The following is a 23,565-nucleotide window of genomic DNA, read 5'->3' on the forward strand; positions in this document are numbered from 1 at the left end:
CATTGTAACCTCCAGAACAAGTCTCCCAATCCTCTACTTTACAGAATAAGAGGATTTTTTTTTTTTGAGACAGGGTCTCTATTTTATGTCTTCCTAGATGTCCTGAAACTAGCTATATTTAGACCAGGCTGGCCTCAAACTCACAGAGATCCACCTGCCTCTGCCTCCTGGGATCAAAGGTGTGTTCATATATTCACATGATTGATTAGTTTCTGTCTCTCCACACTGGAGTATAGACTCCATAATGGGCAGTATGATGTCAGACTCAGTCCAGAGCTGCATTTCTAGTATAAACACAGTGCATGGTCAAGTATGCAATTCGAATAAGTGAACAGATGACTTCTCTCTGAGACAAAGCAGCAGGAGCACATATAGAAAGGAGAGTCTAGAAAAGCTGCCCTTGACTCCATGGAGGGTTCTAATATCACTACCACTCCAGCACTTTCATCAAGAGGACTGTGGACCAGAGAATGACAGGAGCTAAAATCTTTCAGTAGGGATTCTGAAATTTCCTGTTTGACTGCTAAGAAAAGATTTTGTGGAAGACTGAGTCAAGGGTAATACTCAAAAAAGCACACACAGCACAATTCATCAAGGACTGTTTGTCACCCAGCAAAAATACACAACACTTACCAAAGTACTGTGAGTCTCTTGTCTGCAGCTGTAGCATCTGGTGCCAAATAATTCTTTAGTTTCATAGTATATCTATGAGTTGAGATAAGAAAATGAACGACAAAAAGAACAGGCTATTTCACCTTGATCTTACAACTTCCTATATTCTCAAAATATCAGAATCAGACCTAAATAAAGCACCCACTAAAATTCTTCCCTAAGGAAAATGGAACACTACACATCTTCCCAGTTCACAATATTCAGTTAATCAGATAATTAAATAACAATAACAAATGATAAAGTTACTCCATTGAAACGCCGAGATCCCACTTACTTGATGAGCTCCACCGTGTCTGAGTACATAGGGAATGGGGACTTGGATTCCTGAGCGTTCTTCTCTAATGCATTCCCACACTCAATGAAAGACACTACAGCATCAAGGTAGTATACTGCTTTCTCAAACCTATCAGACTAAAGGAGAACGGTGTTGAGTAAAGACACAGTGCAAGGATAAAAAACAGGAAGGACACAGCAGCCTAACAAATCACATCAGGAAGAACATTTACGTACCAAAGCATCTGCATTATGTTTGAGTTTTTTTGCTTCTTGTAAATAATGGTCTGCTGAGTAATTTCTGCAAAATAAATTTTCTTTATAAACAAAGAGTCAACATTTCCTAAGATAGTAAGTTAATCTCGCATCTTACAGCTTTCACATTCTCAAGAAGTGAGTAATTTTCAAACATTTCAGTGTTCTGAGCAATATATAGAGATTAAGAGCATAAATTATGTGCTACTGTGGCAAATCTACTGAAGCACACAGAGATCAAGTCCCCTAGTATTAAACACTAACTTATTTAAGTTGTTTTATAAAATCAAAAGTATATAGGGTGCAGGTAGGAGAAGTACCGTCTAAAAGAAGGCAAGAGAAAGTAACACTCTTATCTGAGAAGATTCTGTAATCCACAGTGCATTGGCGGCGGCAGCAGCTCTAGGAAGCATACCCTTCCTGTCTCTGGTAAGCCACTGGTTGTTAAAAAGTAGCTGGACTAGCCGGAAGGTGGTGGTGCACGCCATTAATCCCAGCACTTGGGAGGCAGAGGCAGGCAAATCCCTGTAAATTTGAGTCCAGCCTGGTCTACAAGAGCTAGTTCCAGGACAGGATCCAAAAACACAGAGAAACCCTGTCTTGACAAACCAAACAAAAGATGCTTTTCAAGTTAAAACCTGAATACTCTGTAGGTCAAATAGATGTATTAACCCTATAAGAACTGACATATTCAAATGAATTTCTTTTTTTTTTTTTTTTTTTTTTTTGGTTTTTCGAGACAGGGTTTCTCTGTAGCTTTGGAGCCTGTCCTGGAACTCCCTTGGTAGACCAGGCTGGCCTCGAACTCACAGAGATCCGCCTGTCTCTGCCTCCCAAGTGCTGGGATTACAGGAGTGCGCCACCACCGCCCGGCTCAAATGAATTTCTTATATGCTGATTGGAATTTCTTAATGCACACACAAAAGTATATTTATGTCCTTACAGCCGGCACAGTGTTGCACACCTTTAATCTCAGTATTCAGGAGGCTGAGGTAGGTCAATCTCTAAGATTTTGAGGCCAGATTGGTCTACACAGCGAGCTCCAGGTCAGCTATGTTTTGTCTCAAAACAAAACAAAACAAAACAAAAAAACAAACAAAACAAAAAACCCACAAAATTTACCTCACCTGTCATCAAAGGCAAGCTTTGTTCTCCGAGGCTTCGAAGAATCAGGAGTTGGTGTAGATGGAGGGCAATTAGAGGAGCTACTTGGAGCCTTTTCCTGATGAAAAGAATATATATAGCTACATTGAAAATTGTCAGGAGACTAAAAATGAAGCTAATCTCACCTCCTCAGCCACTGTTTTAGCACTGCTAAAACAGAAGCAAAATTCTACAGTCTTCAAATTTCTTTGTTATTAAATTCCATAATACTTAAAACAGATTGGGTTCATTTTATACAACCAAAATATTTATTCTTATATCTACTACATGCAAGGCACTCAGGCTAGGTACTTGTTAAAACATAAGGAAGACAGAAACTGGGTATCAAAATGGCAGCAGTGGGTTGGTAGGATGGCTGAGTAGGTTAACACGTGTGCTGTGAAGCAAGAGAACCTGAGTTCAAATCCCCAGCACCTGCGTAAAAGCTGGGCATGGCTGTACATTCCTGTAACACTAGAGCTGTGAGGCAAAAAACAGGTACATTCAGGGAGTGGATGAGATTCTAAGTTCAACAAGTAACTGAAATGGAAGAGCTTCAGGTTCAAAGAGAAACTCTGTCTCAAAGAATTAATAAAGGGCTGGAGAGATGGCGCAGCAGTTAAGAGCACTGGTTGCTATTACAGAGTACTTAGGGCCAGTCCCAAGCACCCACAGAGTGGCTCACAATCACCTGATCCAGTTCCAGGAATCCAACATTTTCTTCTGACCTCTGTGGGCACCAGGCACACTAGTAGTGAATATTACACAAACATGCATACAAAACATTTATACATGCACATTTTTTTGTTTGTTTTCCTCTGTGTAGCTTTGGAGTGTGTCCTGGAACTTGCTCTGTAGACCAGACTGTCCTTGAACTCACAGATCTACCTGCCTCCGCTTTCTGAGTTCTGAGATTAAAGGCATGCACCACCCACCACTCAGCCACATAATTTTTTTTTTTTAAAGCATTTAAGAAGAAAACACTTTAGCCAGGTGGTGGTAGTACATGCTTTAATCCCAGCGTTTAGGAGGCAAAGGTAGGCGGATCGCTTTGAGTTTGAGGCCAGCCAGGTCTACACAGAGAAACCCTGTCTCAAAACAACAAACAAACAAACAAACATGATAAAGTTCAGTAGGAAATGATAACTACGGCCCTCCCCTGGCCTCTGCATACATGCATGAACACACAGATGCACATACCCGCCCCCCCCCCCCAAAAAAAGCACAACAAAACAAAACAAAAAACTAGAGGGCAGTACCACTCAGGAAAACACATATTACGTGTGGTAGCACATGCCTTTAATTGCAACACTCAGTCAGGAGGATTTCTCTAAATTCAAGAACAGCCTGGTCTACACAGCAAGTTCAAGTCACTCAGGGCTATACAGTAAGATCCAGTCTCAAACAAAGAAACAAAACAAGAACAAAGGTTTATTACTAAGGCCTAGTTAACTACTCAGTACGGTTGTTATCCTTCAACTAATCTACGAAATAAGCATTACGGTTAGTTAGTTTTTCTGTTGTCATTGTTTTAAGGTAGTCTAATCTAAGAAGCTGGAAAGAAGGTTCAGTGAATAAGAATACTTCTTGCTCTTCCAGAGGACATGAGTCTGTTTCCCAGCAGCTCACAAACTGTCTATAACGGCAGCTCCAAGGGTATCTGATACCTATAGCTTCCAAGTGTAGATACTCATGTCTACATAAAATACAAAGATACATACTCACAATTTAAAATGAAAACAAAACAAAACAAAAAGCATCTGAGTACTGGGGTGAAAACTACTCCTTGAGATATGAGGCAATACTATACCCTGGAGTAAAAAGAGACAAAAAGTCAAAAGAGAGTAAAAAATATGACAGCTGTGTCATTTCGGTGGGGCACTAGTGTTCAGCTCTTCCCTTGCTCTGAGAAGATAATGTGCAAACTTTGGTACTGGGCTTCTAGAACTACCAGGCTGTGGTGATACCATGGCAACTCTGGCTAACTAATACAATCATAAATTCACTAGATAGCTGAGGTGAAATTCCAATTTAATTTGCAAAGTTCTTAGCTTTGTTCTTTCCATACCAAGTGGTTATCTGTCTCTTCTAAACCAACATCAATGTACTACTTGTATATATTTCTATAACAATAAAGGCTTACTGACAGTATCAGCTTATAGTGATATTTCATTTGTATTTTAATAAATAAAACTTGCCTGAAAATAGAATACAAAACTGCCACATACTAGTCAGCCATACAGGCCAGGTAGTGGTGGTGCACACCTTTAATCCCAGCACTAGAGAGGAGTATAAGGTGGGATGAGACAGGAACTGGCTCTCTTTCAGTCTGAAGATTTCATAAAGGGGGGCTGGAGAGATGGCTCAGTGGTTAAGAGCATTGCCTGCTCTTCCAAAGGTCCTGAGTTCAATTCCCAGCAACCACATGGTGGCTCACAACCATCTGTAAAGAGGTCTGGCGCCCTCTTCTGGCCTGCAGGCATACACACAGACAGAATATTGTATATATAATTTATATAAATTTTATATAAATTTATATAAATATTTAAAAAAAAGATTTCATAGAGGTAAGAGCTCTCTAGTGGCTTGGCTGCTTTGGTTTTCTGATCTTCAGGTTGAACCCCAATATCTGTCTCTGGGTTTTTATTACTCATGCTACAACAGCTAAGACATTATTGACTGAATACTTATAGGTTACCCTGTGAAGAAAACATCATGCAATTGGCTGAAGAAGTAAGCAAAGGGCTAAGTGAGTAAGTCAGCTACTTAAGTTCTACTCTTAACTCTAGGCTTTCTTTAGACTTCACTTCCTCTGGAAAAATTCAATGACTCTAATGTGAATACCCATTCTAAGATTTGCTATAGGGTTCCGTGGTAGCACACGCCTTTAATCCCAGCACTTGGGAGACACTCAGGGCTGTTACACAGAGAAACTCTGTCTCAAAAAAAAAAAAAAAAAGAGGTAAAATGAAAACAACCAAACACACAAACCAATGGTAAAGTGAGAGTATGCCTGCCTATAGTCCCAGAATTTAGGAGGCTGAGGCAAGAAGATCTCAGCCAGGCGGTAGTGATGTATGCTTTAATCCCAGCATTCGGGAGACAGAGGCAGGTAGATCTCTGGGTGTTCGAGGCCAGCCTGGTCTACAAGAGCTAGTTCCAGGACAGCCTCCAAAGCTACACAGAGTAACCCTGCCTTGAAAAACCAAAAAGAAAAAAGAAAAACAGAGAAAGAGTTAGTAAGCAGGTAAAAATAGAACAGTGAAGGAGGGCAATAGAACACTCAGTGCCCTTGGGATGCTGGGTGAGCTCCCCAAGTTAGTAAAGAAATAGGATGTTTGTTTAGAGAGAAATCCATTTGTACAACACAGCTTGAAAAGTACATAATTTAACTTATTCAAAAGCTTTTTAAAGGTTTGTTTGAACAATTTGTCAGATCCCCTGGAATTAGAGTTATAGACAATTGTGAGCTGCCATGTGGATGCTGGAAATTGAACCCAGGTCCTCTGACAGAATAGGTAGTGCTCTTAACCATCGAGTCATCACTCCAGCCCTTAAACATAAATATTTTTGTTGTTGTTGTTGTTTGTTTTTTGAGCCTGTCCTGGAACTTGCTCTGTAGACCAGGCTGTCCTTGAACTCACAGATATCGCCCGAAAAAGTGTGCTCCATCACGTCTGGCTTAATTTAAAATCTTTAATCAACACATTTAATAGTCATAACAGCCTATAGCAGTCTAGAATATTGATTTCCAAATTTTTGTTTACTCAATTAACAAAATTCCAGTACATTATATTCTTAAAAAACTTAATCTTCTTAACTTTCACTCTAATATTGTAATGTCATGAACTTGTTCCTGAATGGGACAGTTTGGAAAGCAGATGAATCACCTGGTCATTTGGGAGATTGTGACAGGTGGATCAGGTTTTTTACACATCCAAGTTATGCTACATAGTGAGATCTGGTCTTAAGGGAAAAAAAAGATAATATCATAAACATACTGAGGTCTACTAAAGCCCAGCCTTGAAAAACCTTTTTGGACCCAAATCTCCATCTATAAACACCAAGGTTATTCAACTATATCACTGCTATGTTAAGGATGACCATTTGAAGCCAGGTGTAGTAGCACACATTTTTAGTCCCAGCATTCAAAAGGCAGAAGCAAGTGGATCCCTTTGAGTTCCAGGCCAGCCAAGGAAAACTACATAGTGAGACCTCAATAAATAAATAAATAGCCACATGTGGTGGCATAATTTACAACTCTACTATTCCTATAGAGGGAAACTGCCCAGAAATTTGAGAGATCCTGCCTCAACAAGATGAAAAGTGAGAACTAATTCTTAAAAGTTGTCCATACACACACAGTCACTCATTTTAAAAAACAAAACAGGCCTGCAACCTTAATAGATGATGTTTACAACCCGGAGGAAGACATGGCAGGGTGATTTTCAAAGGCTCAAGCCCCACCACCATACCTTGGTCTCTTTGGAGCTGCTGGAAACCTTCCCTTCAGTCTTCTTTTGCTTTGAAGTGGAGGAACTATTCTTGCTGCTGCCACTATTATCCTTGTTGTTGGTGCTGCTGGATTTTAAGGAAGAAGACTGACTGACAGTCCTCTTCCGAGAGCCATGCTCTGGTTTTGAATCTTTTGAAGGAACAGGCCCAACAGGTGAAGGCAGCAAGTCCTTTTCTTTTGTACTACTCTGCTTAGATGACCTGCCAAACAAAATAAATGTCCTCATTTCTGCAGAGTGATATAGGAGTGAAGTATTTTCCACTTTTTCACTAGCTTTTAAGGCAAATTTGCAACGACATTCTTCATATGATTGCAAAACAAAAAGAGCGTAAATTCCATAAAGAAGTCATCTTGTTTCTTCCTCCACCTGCCCCCATTGACTTGTTTTCTCTTTTCTACAATAATGCCCACTGCCTGAACAACCCCATACAATAAATATTCTGTGCTGGCTAGTTTTATGGCAACTTGACACAGGCAAGAATCATTTAAGAGATGGGAACCTCAACTGAGAAAATGCTTCGATAAGTCTGGACTTGTAGGCAAGCCTATAGAACATTTTCTTAATTAGTGGTCGATATGGGAGGACCCAGCCCATTGAGGATGATGCCTGGGCTAGTGGTCATGGGTTCTATAATAAAGCAGCCAGATCAAGCCATGGAAAGCAAGTAAGCCAGTTAGCAGCACCCCTCTATGGTCTCTTATCCTGTTTGTCCCAGCATCAGCTCCTGCCTTCAGGTTCCTGTCCTGTTTGAGTACCTGTCCTAACTTCCTTAAGTGATGAGCAGTTGAAGTGATGAGAAAACATAAGCCAAGTAAACTCTTCCCTCCCCAAGCTGCTTTTAGGTTACAGCAATAGTAACCTAACTGGGATATATTCTTACCTCACTAAAAAAGAGAAGAGAGTAAATACTTCCCATTTCTATCAGCTAAAAGCAAAGCTCTTAACTTACTACTTCCGCATGTGCATAAATGTACATGACATTTGGTCATTAAAAGAAATACTCTGAAGTATGTAAAAAAAATACCCAACAACAAATGGCCAATACTGGTATGCAACATGATTTGGGGACATACTCTCTGTTGCTGGATGGCTTGTGGCCTGATGGGTTCTTGTCCTCCGTTTTGGGTTTTTTGCTCTCACTGGCTCGGTTATCATCATCATTCTAGACAAAAAGAGAAACAGTAGTAGATCTTAAGCATGATAAGTGTGTCCTATGTTGGATCTATACAGCCTAAACACTATACCAGATTTCCCTAAAGTCTTAGATGGCTATCTCTTTTATGTAATAATTCTAGGGTCAGACAGATTCACAGAAATATAATCAAGATGTAACTCACAAACCATAAATCCACCCAAGATGTAACTCACAAACCATAAATCCACCCTTTAAAAGCACATAATTCTAAGGTATTTAGTTAATCAGAATTGTACAGCTATCATCACAATCGATTTTAGAACTTTTTTAAAAAAATTTTCTGTATTTATTATGTACATAGTGTTTGTTTGTATATTTGCCAGTATGACAGAAGAGGGCGCCAGATCTCATTATAGACAGTTGTGAGCCATGTGGTTGCTGGGAATTGAACTCAGGACCTCTGGAAGAGCAGTCAGTGCTCTTAACCTCTGAGCCATCTCTCCAGCCCAATTTTAGAACATTTTTATCATCCTTCAAAGACACTCAGGTCAGCAGTCAGTTCACAACTTCTTCTCCAAGGCCATGATAATCTTTAATATGCACACATGGTCTTTCTAGACATCACATGAGAGGAATCATATAATGGGATCTTTGCTACCTGGCTCCTTTTTAAATATACTCTTTTTTTTTTTTTTCCGAGACTGGGTTTCTCTGTAGTTTTGGAGCCTGTTCGGGAACTAGCTCTTGTAGACCAGGCTGGCCCTGGTCTCACAGAGATCTGCCTGCCTGCCTCTGCCTCCCGAGTGCTAGGATTAAAGACATGCACCACCACCACCTGGCTTAAATATACTCTTTTAATGATTCATATCAGTTATGGTTGGATAGTATTCCATTATATAGCTATAACATATTTTATTTATTGATCAGTTAATAGCCAGTTTTTGACTAATGGCACTACAATAATAGGTTTTTTTGAGACAGGGTTTCTCTGTGTAACAGTCTAGCTATCCTGGAACTCACTTTGTAGACCAGGCTGTCCTCGAACTCACAGAGCTCTGCCTGCCTCTGCCTCTCAAGTGCTGGGATTAAAGGTATGCACCACCACCGCCCAGCTCCATTACTTTCTTAGATATATACCTGGGCTAAGCGGGGTTAGGGGACTGGGAGAATAGGGGAGTGGCGCACGCCTTTAATCTCAGCACTTGGGAGGCAGAGGCAGGCGGATCTCTGTGAGTTCCAGGCCAGCCTGATCTACAAGAGCTAGTACCAGGACAGCCACCAAAGCTACACAGATACCCTGTCTTGAAAAACCAATATATATATATATATACCTGGACCTATAAATGGTAGATTAAAAGGTAACTGTAAATTCAGCTTTTTCGAGAAACTGCCAACTATGTTCCAAAAGTAGCTGCATCTCACAATTTTACTAGCACTGTGTGGAAGTTCCAACTCTACAATTTCATCAGCACATGAACGTACTGCTACTTACTAACAGCTTCGCCTCTTCATCTCTGAAAAATGTCTTGGCAGAATCACTAGTGGAAAGTCTAACTACTATTGATGTTACTTCCATAAGTGAATGTAGTAAAGAAACAAGAATGTAAACAAATAGTCCACCCCTACTGTAATAGAAGTCTGCTTGCCACCAAGAGTAAATTCAGATAAATGAAGCCATGAGAAAAAGTCACCTACCGACTGCTTACCAGTGACAGGGTCTTCTCCCAGTATTATCAGCATAACCTCATGGAACTGCCCTGACACTTCACCAAGATAACATTTAAATAATCCTAATTCTTGGGGAATGGCTGAAAAGGTATCTGAGTGGTTAAAAGTCACTGGCTGATTTTGTAGAGAATCTGGGTTCTAAGTACCTATATGGTAGCTTACAATCATCTCTAATTCAAGTTCCAGGGGATCTAACACCCTCTTTTGACCTCCTTGGGCACCAGGCATAATATGGTGTATACACAGGCTCTACATAAAGCTGACCTTATATACTAAGCTTTGTCTTTAAATTATCTTAAAAGTTTATAGGGATGAGACTAGGTTATGTGCCAACAAACTTCCTTCCCATGTTGGAGCTAATTCAGGACTTCACACATGCTCAGCAAGAGTTCTACCACTGCACCACAGGGAATGTTCTGAGTACTGACCTATGTTAATGGAAAAAACCTAGGCACATAGGTGTATAGTGGATGGGTGAAATTCTCAAGGATGTGTATGTCACAAAATAATGAGTCAGTTTTGCTTACATTAGGCTAGTAATAAAGTATGGCTTGACCTGAATGTACGACAGGAAAGGATACATACATTGAAAGAGTTTGGGGCACCTTAGCAGTACTGCACCCCCCTTCCTGAGAACCAAGGGACCCTGGTAACCAACCACGCGTGCACTGGAGCTTTGAGTACTTTCCATCCCCTTTGTAGTCTTTCTTCAATAGACCCAGACTCTGGAACTGGGGTGAGATGACCTGCAGATTACCTGCAAGTGTTCCTCCTTGTTCAACCAACCCAGCAACCGCCATAGCATTGATCAATTAAAGTTAGCTGACTGTTAAATGGACTAGTCAAAATAGTTGACAAATGACTTCTGGACTCTCCCTTTTGATTCTGTACTACCCCCTCCTTGATTCTGTGGATTTTTTTTTCTTTTAAAAGAGCCTATAATAGACAAAGCAGGGGTCCTTCTCCTCTTGAGGCTGAGGGACCTCTGCCGCAGCTGCAAAATAAAAATTCCTTTTGCTACTGCATCAACAACGCTGAGAGTGTCTCTTGGGGCGACCTCCTCCTTGGTGGGGCTTTAGGGCCCAACAACATTACATTCCCACTACAGATCTTGGGGGTCTTGTTGTTTTTTTTTGTTTTGTTTGTTTGTTTTTATTTTGTTTTTTTCAAGACAAGGTTTCGCTGTGGTTTTAGAGCCTGTCCTGGAACTAGCTCTTGTAGACCAGGCTGGCCTCGAACTCCCAGAGATCCGCCTGCCTTTGCTTCCTGAGTGCTGGTATTAAAGGCATGCGCCACCTACTCCAGATCTTGACTATGTGAAAAATCATCTTGCTTTACTTGAGAAGACAGAGCATTTTACTTATATAGTCTCAGGAAGGCCTTGCACTCAATTACATTTTCCCTTATAGCTCATAATCCACAAACTATATTTCCATAGCATTTCAGATACTTGTATCTAAAAATGAACAAATAGGGCTGGCAAGTTATCTCTGCAGGTGAAGTATGACAACCTGAGTTCAAGCCCCAGGATCTACATGATAGGAAGAAAGAAACTGACTCCCACAGCTATTCTCTGGCTTCCAGATATGCACTGTGGTGTGTGCACACACCGCACATACATACAAACTATAATTTAAAGCAACAGTGGCTGGACGGTGGTGGCGCATGTCTTTAATTTCAGCACTCAGGAGGCAGAGGCAGCAGATCTCAGTGAGTTCAAGGCCAGCCTGAGCTATAAGAGAGAGTTCCAGGACAGTCAGGACCGTTACATAGAGAAATCCTGTCTCAAAATAACCAAACCAAAACAAAACCCAGCAACAGTGACTATGTATGTAAAGCAAAATAGCAAGTACTTGAGGATAGAGTGATGGCTCAGCAGTTTAGGGCACTTGCTCTTCTTCCAGCAGGACCAATAACCAGTAACCAGTCATGTAGCTCCCAACTAGCTGTAACTGGCTCCAGTGAATTTGACACCCTCTACCAGCTTCCAAAGAAACATACACAGGCATGAGTCTACATACAAACACAGAAACAGACACAAGACAGACAGATACACACAGAGCATATACTCACAGACAAACATAAATAAAAACTATTAAAAAAAACTAGTGTTTTAATATTAAGATGTTTAAGTACATTGAAAGCTGAAACAAAATTATTTCTAAAACAACAACAACAAAGAAACCCCATAAGAACCATAGCCCCTTACAAACCTTGTGTTTCCTCTTGCCTTTGTTGGAAGCCTTTTCTGAGGTTTGCTTTTGCACCTCTCTCACGTGTTTTTCTGGCACATTTTTCTTGTCCCCCTTGGGTGGCTCTGTTTCTTTGTAAGGCTTTCCCGGTATTCTAGTCAAGAGATTCAGGTCGATCTTCACAATGAGTGGATACCTGTCGTCGGGCTCACTGAGTGGGGAAAGAAGCTCCTTCTCTTCCATAGGAGAGAACATTCGTTGCCGAAAAAAGCTATCTTCTTCCTCCACGGAGGAGGGCTTGACAGGAGTCCTATTGCTTTCGGGGTACTTAGGAGTCTGGGAGGAAGGAGGGGGGCTCTCACTTTCATCTGAATCTGAGGACGAGGTATCTGTTTCTATGATTTCCCGAGATTTCTGGGAGGATTTGCTTGATGACTTGTATTTCTTTTTTTCTGCTATAGGTCGAGGGGAAGATTTTGACTCCTTTTTGATGTTGGGTTTTCTTGAGCCTTTGGTAGCTGCTTTGTGCCTGCTGGAGGGCATGCTGGCAGCCATGTCTACAGGGGTTTCACTTTCTATCTTCAGGCCTCCCCGGGGCTCTTCAGCAGCTGACTTCTCAGTTTTTTTGGGTTGTTTTTTGCCTACAGTTCTCCTCTGTGTGGTGCTGTCACTCTGTGCAGGAGACTTTTGCCTTCCACGCCCACTTTCTGATCCCTTTTGGATAGTTTTAGAGTCTCGTCCTGGAGTAGCAGAGCTTGTTTCTTTCGGCCCTCCAGGATCAGTGTAGTTATTCCCGGCACCCTGTTCTCGACCTTCTTTTTTGTAGGCTTGAGACGATGGGATGTTACTGTCTACAGAAGAAGCTGGGGATACTTTATGTGGGTTCACTTTGTTCAACCAATTATCAAGTTGCCATTTGTTTGTTGGTGGTGGTTCAGGCTGAAAAAAAAAAAACAGAGAAATAACATAAATGTAGGGTTTTTTCCTCCCAATACTCCAGTTCTCCCCCTCTTTATAAAGTCAAGTAAGAGGAAAAAGAATAATGCTTACGTTAACAAGCATTTGTTTGTCAAGTTTCTGCCAGGATTAAAGCACAGGTAAAATACTATTAGCTCTAATCACTTGGCCTCCTGAGTGATTACAGGTAGAGACACCATGAACAGCATATGACAAATGGCCTTTAAATAACCGATATTCCAGTTAGGAGTTCAATTTGAAAGGTACTATTGCAAATGACTTCATTCTAGAGAGTAAAGATGATGTCAGTACCAGGAGACTTTCAGCTGCACTGTCCAATCTACAGTGCAATGAGACAACATGAGATACAGTTCGTTCTCAGTAACTACAATAATATAAATTCCCTGCTAAGAGGCAAAAGTAAGGATTAAATCCTAATTTTTAAAAAAGCTTTTAAAATAATAAGGAAACCAAAATGGTTTAGGTTTTCTATAAGATACATGGTTCAACTGCCTTTGATCAAAATATGCAGTGATGGGCTGAATGGATATCATGAAAGAACTTGAGGGCTATGGGAGCAGCCCCCCTCACCTCAGGAGATGCATTCTGTGAGGGCTCATTTGCCTCACTGTCACTGGAGCTACTTTCACTCTCCGAGTCAGAGCCAGAGCTGCTTTCAGATCCACTGTGGCTGCTTGAGTCATCCCTGGAGTTATCTGCTCCCTCACTATTATGATGTGACGGTTCAGAGTTACTGAAGGAGATAAAATAGAAATGACAAAAGTTTCCTTTAAAAACAAAACCCACCCAAATCTTGGTTACGATGTGTGCATATGCTATTACATTTAAAGGAACACAAAACTTCATTACAAATGAATAGACATCTCCCAAAAGTTTCTAACGCATCACTCACCTAATAATACTCACTTTTAACATACCTTAAAATTCACCCAGTCTGAGTACATAATTTAATGAATTTTAATTAATAGAACTATACAACCACCATCACATTTGGTATTATTTATAAGACCACTTATGATACCCCACGATTTTAAATCAACCTAGTCTCAGCTATCAAAACAAGACAACCACAGAATAAAAGGATTTCATTCCCTACCTTCCTGGTGTACTCCTTGGCATTGTCTTATCACAGTCCTAAAAGTGAAGCATAAGAAATCGGTGAAATGACTAATAATATGAATGCCTGAACTAAAACAACAAAAAATGGCTTCTCTAACACAAGCATCAATATTTACTTAATACAGTGATTAAAAAAAACAAAACAAAACAAAAACAGAACACTACAGCACTCAGAAGGTGGAAGCAGCAGGATCATGAGACTGAGGCTAGCCTGGGCCACTTGGTGAAACATTGCCTCAAAATAAAACCAATAACCAAAACACCACAAACAAGAACAAACCAGGATCCTGTTTTTATGTAAACAAATAGTACTTGGGCTGGAGAGGTGGCTCAGAGGGTAAGAGCACTGACTGCTCTTCTGAGGTCCTGAGTTCAATTCCTAGCAACCACATGGTAGCTCACAACCATCTGTAATGAGACCTGATGCTCTCTTCTGGCCTAAAGGCAGAACACAGCATACATAATAAATAATCTTCTTATTTTTTTTAAATAGTACTTGCCTAGCTCAAACCCCAGGAGTACTACTACTACCAAACAACAACAACAAAAAAAAGAATAAGACTTAAAAAAGTTTGGGGTTGGAGATGGCTAATCAGTAAGAGCACTGACTGTTCTTACAGAGGATCCAGTACATACATGGTGTTCACGACCAGCTGTAATTCCAATTCCAGGTAGAACTCGATAAATATCAATAAAAAAAGATGTATAAAAAAAAAAGATGGTATCTCAAAGTTGTTTTGATTTGCATTTCCATGATAGCTAAGGAAGGAGAACATGTCCTTCAGTATCTTTTGGTCATTTGAAATTCTTCTGTTGAGAATTCTCTGTTTAGTTCAGTATACCACTTTTTAATTGGATTATTTAGAATTTTAATGTCTAATTTCTTGAGTTCTTTATAAATTTTGGAGATCAGTCCTTTGTCTGATGTGGGTTGGTGAAGATTTTTTTTCCCATTCAGTAGGCTGCCTTTTTGTCTTATTGACTGTGTCCTTTGCTTTACAGAAGCTTCTCAGTTTCAGGAGGTCCCATTTATTTATTGATGCTCTTATTGTCTGTGCTACTGGGGTTTATTTAGGAAGTGGTCTCCTGTGCCCATGTATTGAAGGTTACTACTTCCCACTTTCACCTCTATCAGGTTCAGTGTGATCGGATTTATATTGAGGTCTTTAATACATTTGGACTTGAGTTTTGTGCATGGTGACAGATATGGATCCATTTTCATTCTTCTACATGTTGATATCCAGTTATGCCAGCACCATTTGAAGAGTGGAAGGAGTGAGAGTATGAGCAAGGAATTCAAGACCATGAGGGGGTCATCAACTGAGACAGTTTGCTTGAGCCATTGGGAGCTCACCAACTCCAACTGGAATGGGAGTGAGCAAGCATGGGAACAACCAAGCCCCTCTGAAGGGGGTTGACAGATGGGGCAGGTTGAGGGGCCACTGATAGTGACACTGAGATGTGTCTCTACTGCATATACCGGCTACATGGGATCCTATTCTCTTTGGATGTAAACCTTGCTCAACCTAGATGTAGTAGGGAGGGCCTTGGGCTTTCCACAGGGCAGGGTTCATGGCACTCCCTTAGGGTTGGAGGGGTGGGGGGAGAGTCTGTGGAGGGAGAGGAAGGGGACTGGGAGGAGAAGAGGGAGTGGGAATTTGGATTGGTATTTTTTTAAGTAATAAAAAAGAAAGAAAGAAAAAAATCCAGTTCTAGAAGATCCATACATATAAAAAAAAAATAAACATTTTTAAAATTTTCATAAATATTTCTTATAAATAATCTCCTGCTTCAAATTATGTTCTGGTCCACAATAAATGTTAAGCAAAAATGCCAGGCAGTGGTGGCACACACCTTTAATCCAGCACTGGAGGCAGAGAAAGATATTTGTGAGTTCGAGGCCAGCTTGGTGAGTTCCAGGATAGGCCCGAGAGATAAAAGAGAAACCCTGTCTTGAAAAACCAAATTAAATAAATAAGAAACAAACAAACGAATTAAATGTATGTATGTTAAGAAAAAAAATCAATCTAAAAACAAAAAACAACAAAAAAAGAAGCTTAAAGACATTTCAGAAAAGACTACAATCATCCAGTGTAAGAGAGCTTACAGGAAAAGGTACTGATCTTGAGCTAAGACACAGTGAAAGAGTCATATAAAGGACTGACAGATTGCATAGCAGACACACCTGTTCCCCATCACTGTCTTCACTGCTGCTTAGTTTTAAGTCATCTTTTAACATACTAGAGGGAAAAGGCAGAAAGGAGCATTAATTAATCACAGCAGGCCAGAGTACTAAGAACTTAACAATAATTCTAAAAATAATCATTATGTTAGCCAAAAATTGAAACACATATTCACACACACTCTCTCTCCTGTTTGCATGTGTTCACATTCTAGTAAAAGCATTTAAACTGGGCAGTGGTGGTGGTGCATGCCTTTAATCCCAGCACTAGGGAAGCAGAGGCAGGTGAATCTCTGAGTTTGAGGCCAGCCTGGCCAACAGATCGAATTTCAGGGCAACCAGGGCTACATAGAACAACCATGTCTCATAAAACAAAAATAAAAATTAAAGAAAGCAAAATTTAGTGTTCTGCAAAGAGAGCAGTGGTCATGAAAAGAACAACACTTCTAATCCCATAAGTAAAACATTCAATCTTGTTTTCTAGATAAACTCCCACACACACTCCTGTTACAACAAACATGTCTCTAATTGTACACCTGCATGTATACTAAAACAATTAATAAAGCTTTGGTCTACTAGATAATGACTCCTAAAGAGAAGCAAGATAAAATTGAAGCATCAAGCAATCCCTTTTTTTGTCTCCATGGTCCATGAAGAGAAAGAACTGAGTACTTCTGGATCAGATAACTGAAAACCTTAACACAATTTCCCTAGTCAAAGTTCTGGTTCATAACTGCCTTGCTATGAAGACAAGCGACATCAGCAGAAGAATTTTGAGTAAGAAATGAATGTGTATGAATTTTTAAATCCAAGTTGCAAATCTTCCTTCACCGAAACTCAAGCTGAATTAAAAATATATAAATACGATAAGCTGATAATTTCTACAACTTGTTTTGAAAGTAAAATCAAAGGTTTAAGTTTTCTTTAAGTTCAAAATTATTAGATTTAAAATCTGAGTAACACAAAACATTCTGTATTTTGTTGCTTTTTTTACATGAAAGAAAAATTCACGTAAAGTTTGAGAGCTCTGCACCTAAAAATACTTACTTCTTCATTACCCTCCTGTTTAAAGGGTTCGAGTCTTCAGTCAGCAGAAAGAGGTCTTCTCACAGCAGCAACTATTTGCACTCTCCCCTCAAAGCCTAATCTGCATTTCTAAATCTGACCACAAATTCAAAATACACATAACACACAAATCACCTGGAAATAAGTAACCAGATGATCATATGAGAAGTGTTTTAAAATTAGTTCAGTAAACGAAATTTTTAAAAAGTTTTCTTTTGAACAAGGGTTTAACATAGCTAAAAGACCAATTTCCAGTAAAGAAAATGTACTTGCTCTGAATTCTCTCAGCCCTTATGATTTAATAATGGCAGCTCAAGGAACCTGTTTACATATGTGAGTATGTCAAAGCCTTTACAACGCTGCTCTAGGTGCAGCATGTTTTTGTTTCCTCAGCAACCAAAGTGGTATGCCCATATGTAGCAGACAGGCACTATTAGTTTGGGGCATAAAGATGTGATGACAGGGATATAGTGAGTTTCTCAGCAGGGCATGGAAGTTGTTTTTATTCATGTATTTCCTTCCTAGTCCTCCTTTTGTTACATGAAGAGGTTATTCGGTTGAGGTTAGCGCTGTGGTCTGTCGCTGTGGCACAGGAAGCAACCTAATGGCTATTTCTTTGGAACTTTGTTGTAATCACTGAGTTAACCTGTGATCTCAGGAGTTCGAGTACTCACTCTCTAGATGTAATTTATTATCATGTAATACACCAACCTCTACTATGATACATATTTCTGATTCTACCTACAAAATATAATAAAAATATGAAAACTTAAAGATAATATAAACTATGTTGCATTTGGTGGCTAAATGGAAGATTTATTAAGAAGAATTCTATCTTTAACACATTTTTTTTAATTAAACATTCAGTGGTGGCGCACACCTTTAATCCAGCACTCAGGAGGCAGAGACAGGTAGATCTCTTTGAGTTTGAGGTCGGTCAGGTCTATAGAGTGAGTTCAAGGACAATCAGGTGATGTAGAAAATTCTTCTGTATATATGTTGCTTTTATTGCTTAATGAATAAAAACTTACTTGGCCTGATGGGACAGAGTAGAGCTACACAGGGAAAACTAAAATGAATACTGGGAAAAAGAAGGCAGAGGAGTCAAGAGAAGACATGTAGCCCCGCCAGAGACAGACACTGGAAGGAACTTTATCCAGGAACTACAGCCAAATGGCAATACACAGATTAACAGAGATGGGTTAAATTAATATATAAGAGTTAGGCTGAAGTGGGAGTCCCCTCTGTATGCTGTATTACCATTAATGAATAAAGAACTGTTTTGGACCTAAGGCAGGGCAGAGTTTAGGTAGGCAGGGAAAACTAAACTGAATGCTGGGAAAAAGAAGGGTGGAGTCAGAGAGAAGCCATGTAGTCCTGTCAGAGACAAACACGAGAACTTTTTTTTTTTTTTTGGTTTTTCAAGACAGGGTTTCTCTGTGGTTTTGGAGCCTGTCCTGGAACTAGCTCTTGTAGACCAGGCTGGTCTCGAACTCACAGATATCCGCCTGCCTCTGCCTCCCGAGTGCTGGGATTAAAGGCGTGCACTACCACTGCCCGGCCCAAACACGGGAACTTTATCCAGTAAGCCACAGTCATGTGGCGATAAACAGATTAATAGAAATGGGTTAAATTAATATGTAAGAGTTAGCCAATAAGGAGCTAGAGCTAATGGGCCAAGCAGTGATTTAAATAATATGGTTTCTGTGTGATTATTTAGGGGTTGAGCAGCTGGGAACAAACAAGCGGCCCTACAATATACAACAGTCAGGAATGTATAGAGAAATCCTGTCTCAAAAAAACCACACACACACACAAACTGTGAACTCATAGTAGAGGTGGGCAAACCATGGCCTGCACAGCAAACCTAGGCCACTGGTTTTTTATTTGTTTGTTCTTTATTTTCCTTTTACCTTTTTAAGATGCTTGTAACATGTTTTTGCTATTTTAGAAAAGGTATTAGAATATATAGCCCAGATTGGTTGAACTTGCTTTGTAGCTCTGGTTGGCTTTAAATTCATGACAGTCCTCCTGACTCAGCCTTCTGTATGCTAGGATTATAGACATGTACTTCTGTTGTGGGAATTCATTCCACCAATAGCTTTGGGTATAGTGGCTATAAGACGTGGCCTTGTGTGCTCCGTGAGGACTGATAAGCTCGAGGGGAAAGGCGCTTGCTCTCTTGCTCTGGCTTGTGCCTGGTGTGGTTGGAGACCAGTCATGCCACTTCTCCAACTTACTTTGTATTTGTTGAGTTTGTTCTTTTCATTGCACCCCTTAATAAATTGGTTTTTATCCCTTTGTGAGTTCATGCTTTATATTTCCATAGCCAGTTTTCCACTGCCATTTTGTAAATAAATTTTAATTGGACTGGAGATATTGCTCATTGGTATAATACTTGCCTAACATGTGAAAGAACCTGGATTTCTACCACCACAAAAAAGAGAAAACCCAGGTATTTGCCTATATATAATCTGAATACTTGGGAGGTAGAGGCAAAAGGACCAAGTTCATGTCAGTCTTGAACACATATGGTGAGCTTGACTACAGCCCAGATACCATGAAATTTGGCCTCAAAAAACAAAACAACAAAGTTAGTATTATTAGATAGAACACAGCCATGTCTGTGATCTATATAGCTTTTATAGTTTATGACAAAACTGAGTACGTAGGACATAAACTCTACAATGTACTCTCTGGACTTTTACAGGTAGCTTATGTCAGCCACAAACATTAGTGTTTCTGTACGGAGATGTATGTAGTTCAATAGTAAAGTGTGAGCTTATCATGCACAAGGCCTCTGATTTCACATTGAAAAGCAGAGTTCAATGAAATGACTCAGCTTGCCACTATACCCAACAACCTGAACTTAGCCCAGGTCAGAGAATGACTTCCACAAGTTGTCCTCTGACTTCCACATGCATACATATCCACATACAAAATAAATGGTTAATTTAAAATTATAAAAAGCAAAAGGGTAATATTTATAGCATTTAAAATATCCAGCTACTATAGATAACTTCTAGGGAAAAAAGATACTCATTAAGCAATGAACTTACGATTTTGACTGGTGTCCATTTGATGTTTTAGCAGAAGCATTGTATCTTTCTAAAACAAAAAGATATAAAAGTGAGCAATTGAAATTGGTTATTTAGATTATAAAATGTCTATATAAAATGTCTATTTTTCAAAAATATAAATCAAAATAAATACATTGCACACAGTGGTCAGAAGACACAGGCATTCTCATAAGCAATGATCTTGCACAGTCATTTTAGAAGGCAATGCATTCACATTACCTTATCAATACTGTAACTATCGGGGGCTGGAGAGATGGCTCAGCGGTTAAGAGCATTGTCTGCTCTTCCAGAGGTCCTGAGTTCAATTCCCAGTAGCCACAAGGTGGCTCACAACCATCTGTAAAGAGGTCTGGCGCCCTCTTCTGGCCTTCAGGCATACAGACAGAATATTGTATACATAATAAATAAATAAATAAATATAAAAAAAATGCTGTAACTATCCTGCTACTGATCTATTATTCAAAGAAAGGAATCTATCCAGTATCTGGAGGAATGCTCACAGACACATATAGACACGATATTAATAATAATATGGATTTATTTATATTTTCTGGAGATAGGATCTCATTACACAGCCCAGGTTGGCCCAAATTCACAATGCAGAGCCTGCACTGGCCTTGAACTTGCAATCTCTCTGTCTCAGCTGTCCCAAAGTCAGAATTATAAGTGAGTATCACCACATCCAGTATTATAAAAGCACAGCTTTAACAACAAAAGCTGGGAAACAAAACACATGTCCATTAGCAGAAGGCTAATTAAATAACTTTAATTATTTCATGTAACATGGTTTTAATATTGTAAAAGAATAAACTAAAATACATACTGAAAAACATTGAAAATAAATCAGGTATTGGGGAAAGATGGTAAAAAAAATTGTGGGAATGACCAACTAATGACTGGCACAGCTGTTATACCCTGGGAGGTAGCTCAGGGCCAGGACTACCCCCCCAAAAATAAGAATAAATAAATCCAGTGAAAAATATAAAGTAATAAAAAAATAGATGAAGTTTATGATCCTGTCTGCCATAATTAAACACTGGAGAAGTAAATGAAGGTAAAGCAAAAATAATGAAACAATATTCTTTTTTTTTTTTTTTTTTTGGTTTTTCGAGACAGGGTTTCTCTGTGGCTTTGGAGCCTGTCCTGGAACTAGCTCTTGTAGACCAGGCTGGTCTCGAACTCACAGAGATCCGCCTGCCTCTGCCTCCCGAGTGCTGGGATTAAAGGCGTGCGCCACCACCGCCCGGCTGAAACAATATTCTTAAGAGAAAACTAAAAAGTTTTGGTTTATAGCTAGCTATTTTGAGCATATCATGTCAAAGTTGGGTGCAGTGATGAATGCCTTTAATCCTAGCACTCCAAGGACAGAGGCAGAAGGGTCTCTGAGTACAGTCAGGGCTACACAGTGAAACCCTGCTTCAAAAACCACTGTCAAGGCCAGGCAATGGTGGTTTACGCCTTTAATCCCTGCACTTGGGAGGCAGAAGCTGGCGGATCTGTGAGTTCGAGGCCAGCCTGGTCTACAAGAGCTAGTTCCAGGACAGGCACCAAATCTACAGAGAAACCTTGTCTCCAAAAAAAACACAAAAAATAAATAAATAGATAGATATAGTTGTAAGGTAGAACTAAATAGAAATACAGATGTTATGTCTGACTGCTAAAAGTTGTCTCATGATCTCTGCATGTCTACTGTGGCATTCCCATACCTCTTACACATATGATAAATATGTAAACAAAGAAGATTTTTTCCCAAGACAAGGTTTCTCTGTGAAACAGCTCTGGTTGTCTTGGAACTTGCTCTATAGACAAAGAGATAGATTCTTGGCTTATCCTTGCATTTAAACATCTCTCTCTCTCTCTCTCTCTCTCTCTCTCTCACACACACACACACACACACACACACACACACACACAACCAACTAGTAAAGGTAAAAAATCTTATTTTTATTTTTCAGAATACTCTTACACCAGCATAAATCTATCTAATAAACTGTTGTTCAGAGTACACAACAAAACCCAAACACCTGCAGTGGCCCTGACCTCATCACTATCACTGAGCACATCTCTTGGTTATGCACATTCTCTTCAGTCATCTTCCACAAGAGCTCTGAGAAATGAAGAATGAAGGTGAGCATGAGGCTGCAGAGGATACCAGGCTTTCTGTCCAGATCAGAAGACTCATGAAGAATGAATAGGAAATGCATAAGGAGCCTGCAGTATTACTAACATGATCATACCTGCCTACAGTTTTATCACCACAAAACCAGCACCATGAAGGAAGTGGAAAGAAAGAATGGCCTTTGGGGCTGGAGAGATGGCTCAGAGGTTAAGAGCACTGCCTGCTCTTCCAAAGGTCCTGAGTTCAATTCCCAGCAACCACATGGTGGCTCACAACCATCTGTAATGGGGTCTGGCCTTCAGGCATACACACAGACAGAATATTGTATTCGTAATAAATAAATATTAAAAAAAAAAGAATGGCCCTTGACATTGTAAGGTGACCAGCAAACTGATTTTATGAAATTTCAACTATTAGTTTAAATAAGTTTATTTTATTTTATTTTATTTTTTTGGTTTTTCAAGACAGGGTTTCTCTGTGGTTTTGTATTTTATTTTATTTTAAGACAGGCTCACTCTCTACATAGGCCTGGCTAGCCTGGAATTTATTATGTAGACCAGGCTGGCCTTAAATTCACAGAGATTCACCTGCCTCTGCCTCCTAAGTACAGGTAGGGACTAAAGGTTTGCAACACCATGTTTAGCTTATTTTGATTTTTAATGACCTATATAGTTCTTGAGTTTTCTTAAGACTCAGCTCAGCTTTCTTTCTCTCTTTCTCTCTCTTTTTTTTTTTTTTTTTTTTTTTTTTTTTGGTTTTTCAAGACAGGGTTTCTCTGTAGCTCTGGAGCCTGTCCTGGAACTAGCTCTTGTAGACCAGACTGGCCTCAAACTCACAGAGATCCACCTGCCTCTACCCCACAAGTGTGAAGATTGAAGGTGTATGCCACCAACACCTAGTATAGCTTTCTATTTTTTTTTTAATCAGATCACAAAAATCAGAGTAAGACATGTAAAAAATTTAAAAGTATTATAAGACACGGCTATATGAGAAAAGGTCCAATAAATAGGCTAACAAGAAAACAAGCAAGAAAGAAATACTTACTTTGTTCTCCAGAGCCAAAGTTAGACTGCTGAGACTCCTAAGAGAAAAGAATATAAAGTTACA

At 39.7% G+C, this 23,565-nt stretch overlaps 1 protein-coding gene across 2 annotated transcripts in view; it reads right to left on the bottom strand.

Moving 5' to 3' along the window:
• Aff4 (ALF transcription elongation factor 4) overlaps nt 1-23,565 on the bottom strand; it is an 84,327-nt gene that overhangs the window by 11,710 nt on the left and 49,052 nt on the right. For both annotated transcript variants that reach the window (XM_075992668.1, XM_075992667.1), the window contains 12 exons: nt 23,503-23,539; nt 20,319-20,367; nt 16,198-16,252; nt 13,990-14,027; nt 13,464-13,626; nt 11,937-12,854; nt 7,934-8,022; nt 6,819-7,059; nt 2,328-2,422; nt 1,183-1,246; nt 947-1,083; nt 634-705 (listed from right to left, as the gene is read on the bottom strand). In XM_075992668.1, the coding sequence (XP_075848783.1) occupies nt 634-705; nt 947-1,083; nt 1,183-1,246; nt 2,328-2,422; nt 6,819-7,059; nt 7,934-8,022; nt 11,937-12,854; nt 13,464-13,626; nt 13,990-14,027; nt 16,198-16,252; nt 20,319-20,367; nt 23,503-23,539 (1,958 nt within the window). The remainder of the gene's footprint in view (nt 1-633; nt 706-946; nt 1,084-1,182; nt 1,247-2,327; nt 2,423-6,818; nt 7,060-7,933; nt 8,023-11,936; nt 12,855-13,463; nt 13,627-13,989; nt 14,028-16,197; nt 16,253-20,318; nt 20,368-23,502; nt 23,540-23,565) is intronic.

The sequence above is a fragment of the Microtus pennsylvanicus genome, chromosome 11 (genome assembly GCF_037038515.1).
Source record: "Microtus pennsylvanicus isolate mMicPen1 chromosome 11, mMicPen1.hap1, whole genome shotgun sequence".
Classification (NCBI taxonomy): Eukaryota; Metazoa; Chordata; class Mammalia; order Rodentia; family Cricetidae; genus Microtus; species Microtus pennsylvanicus.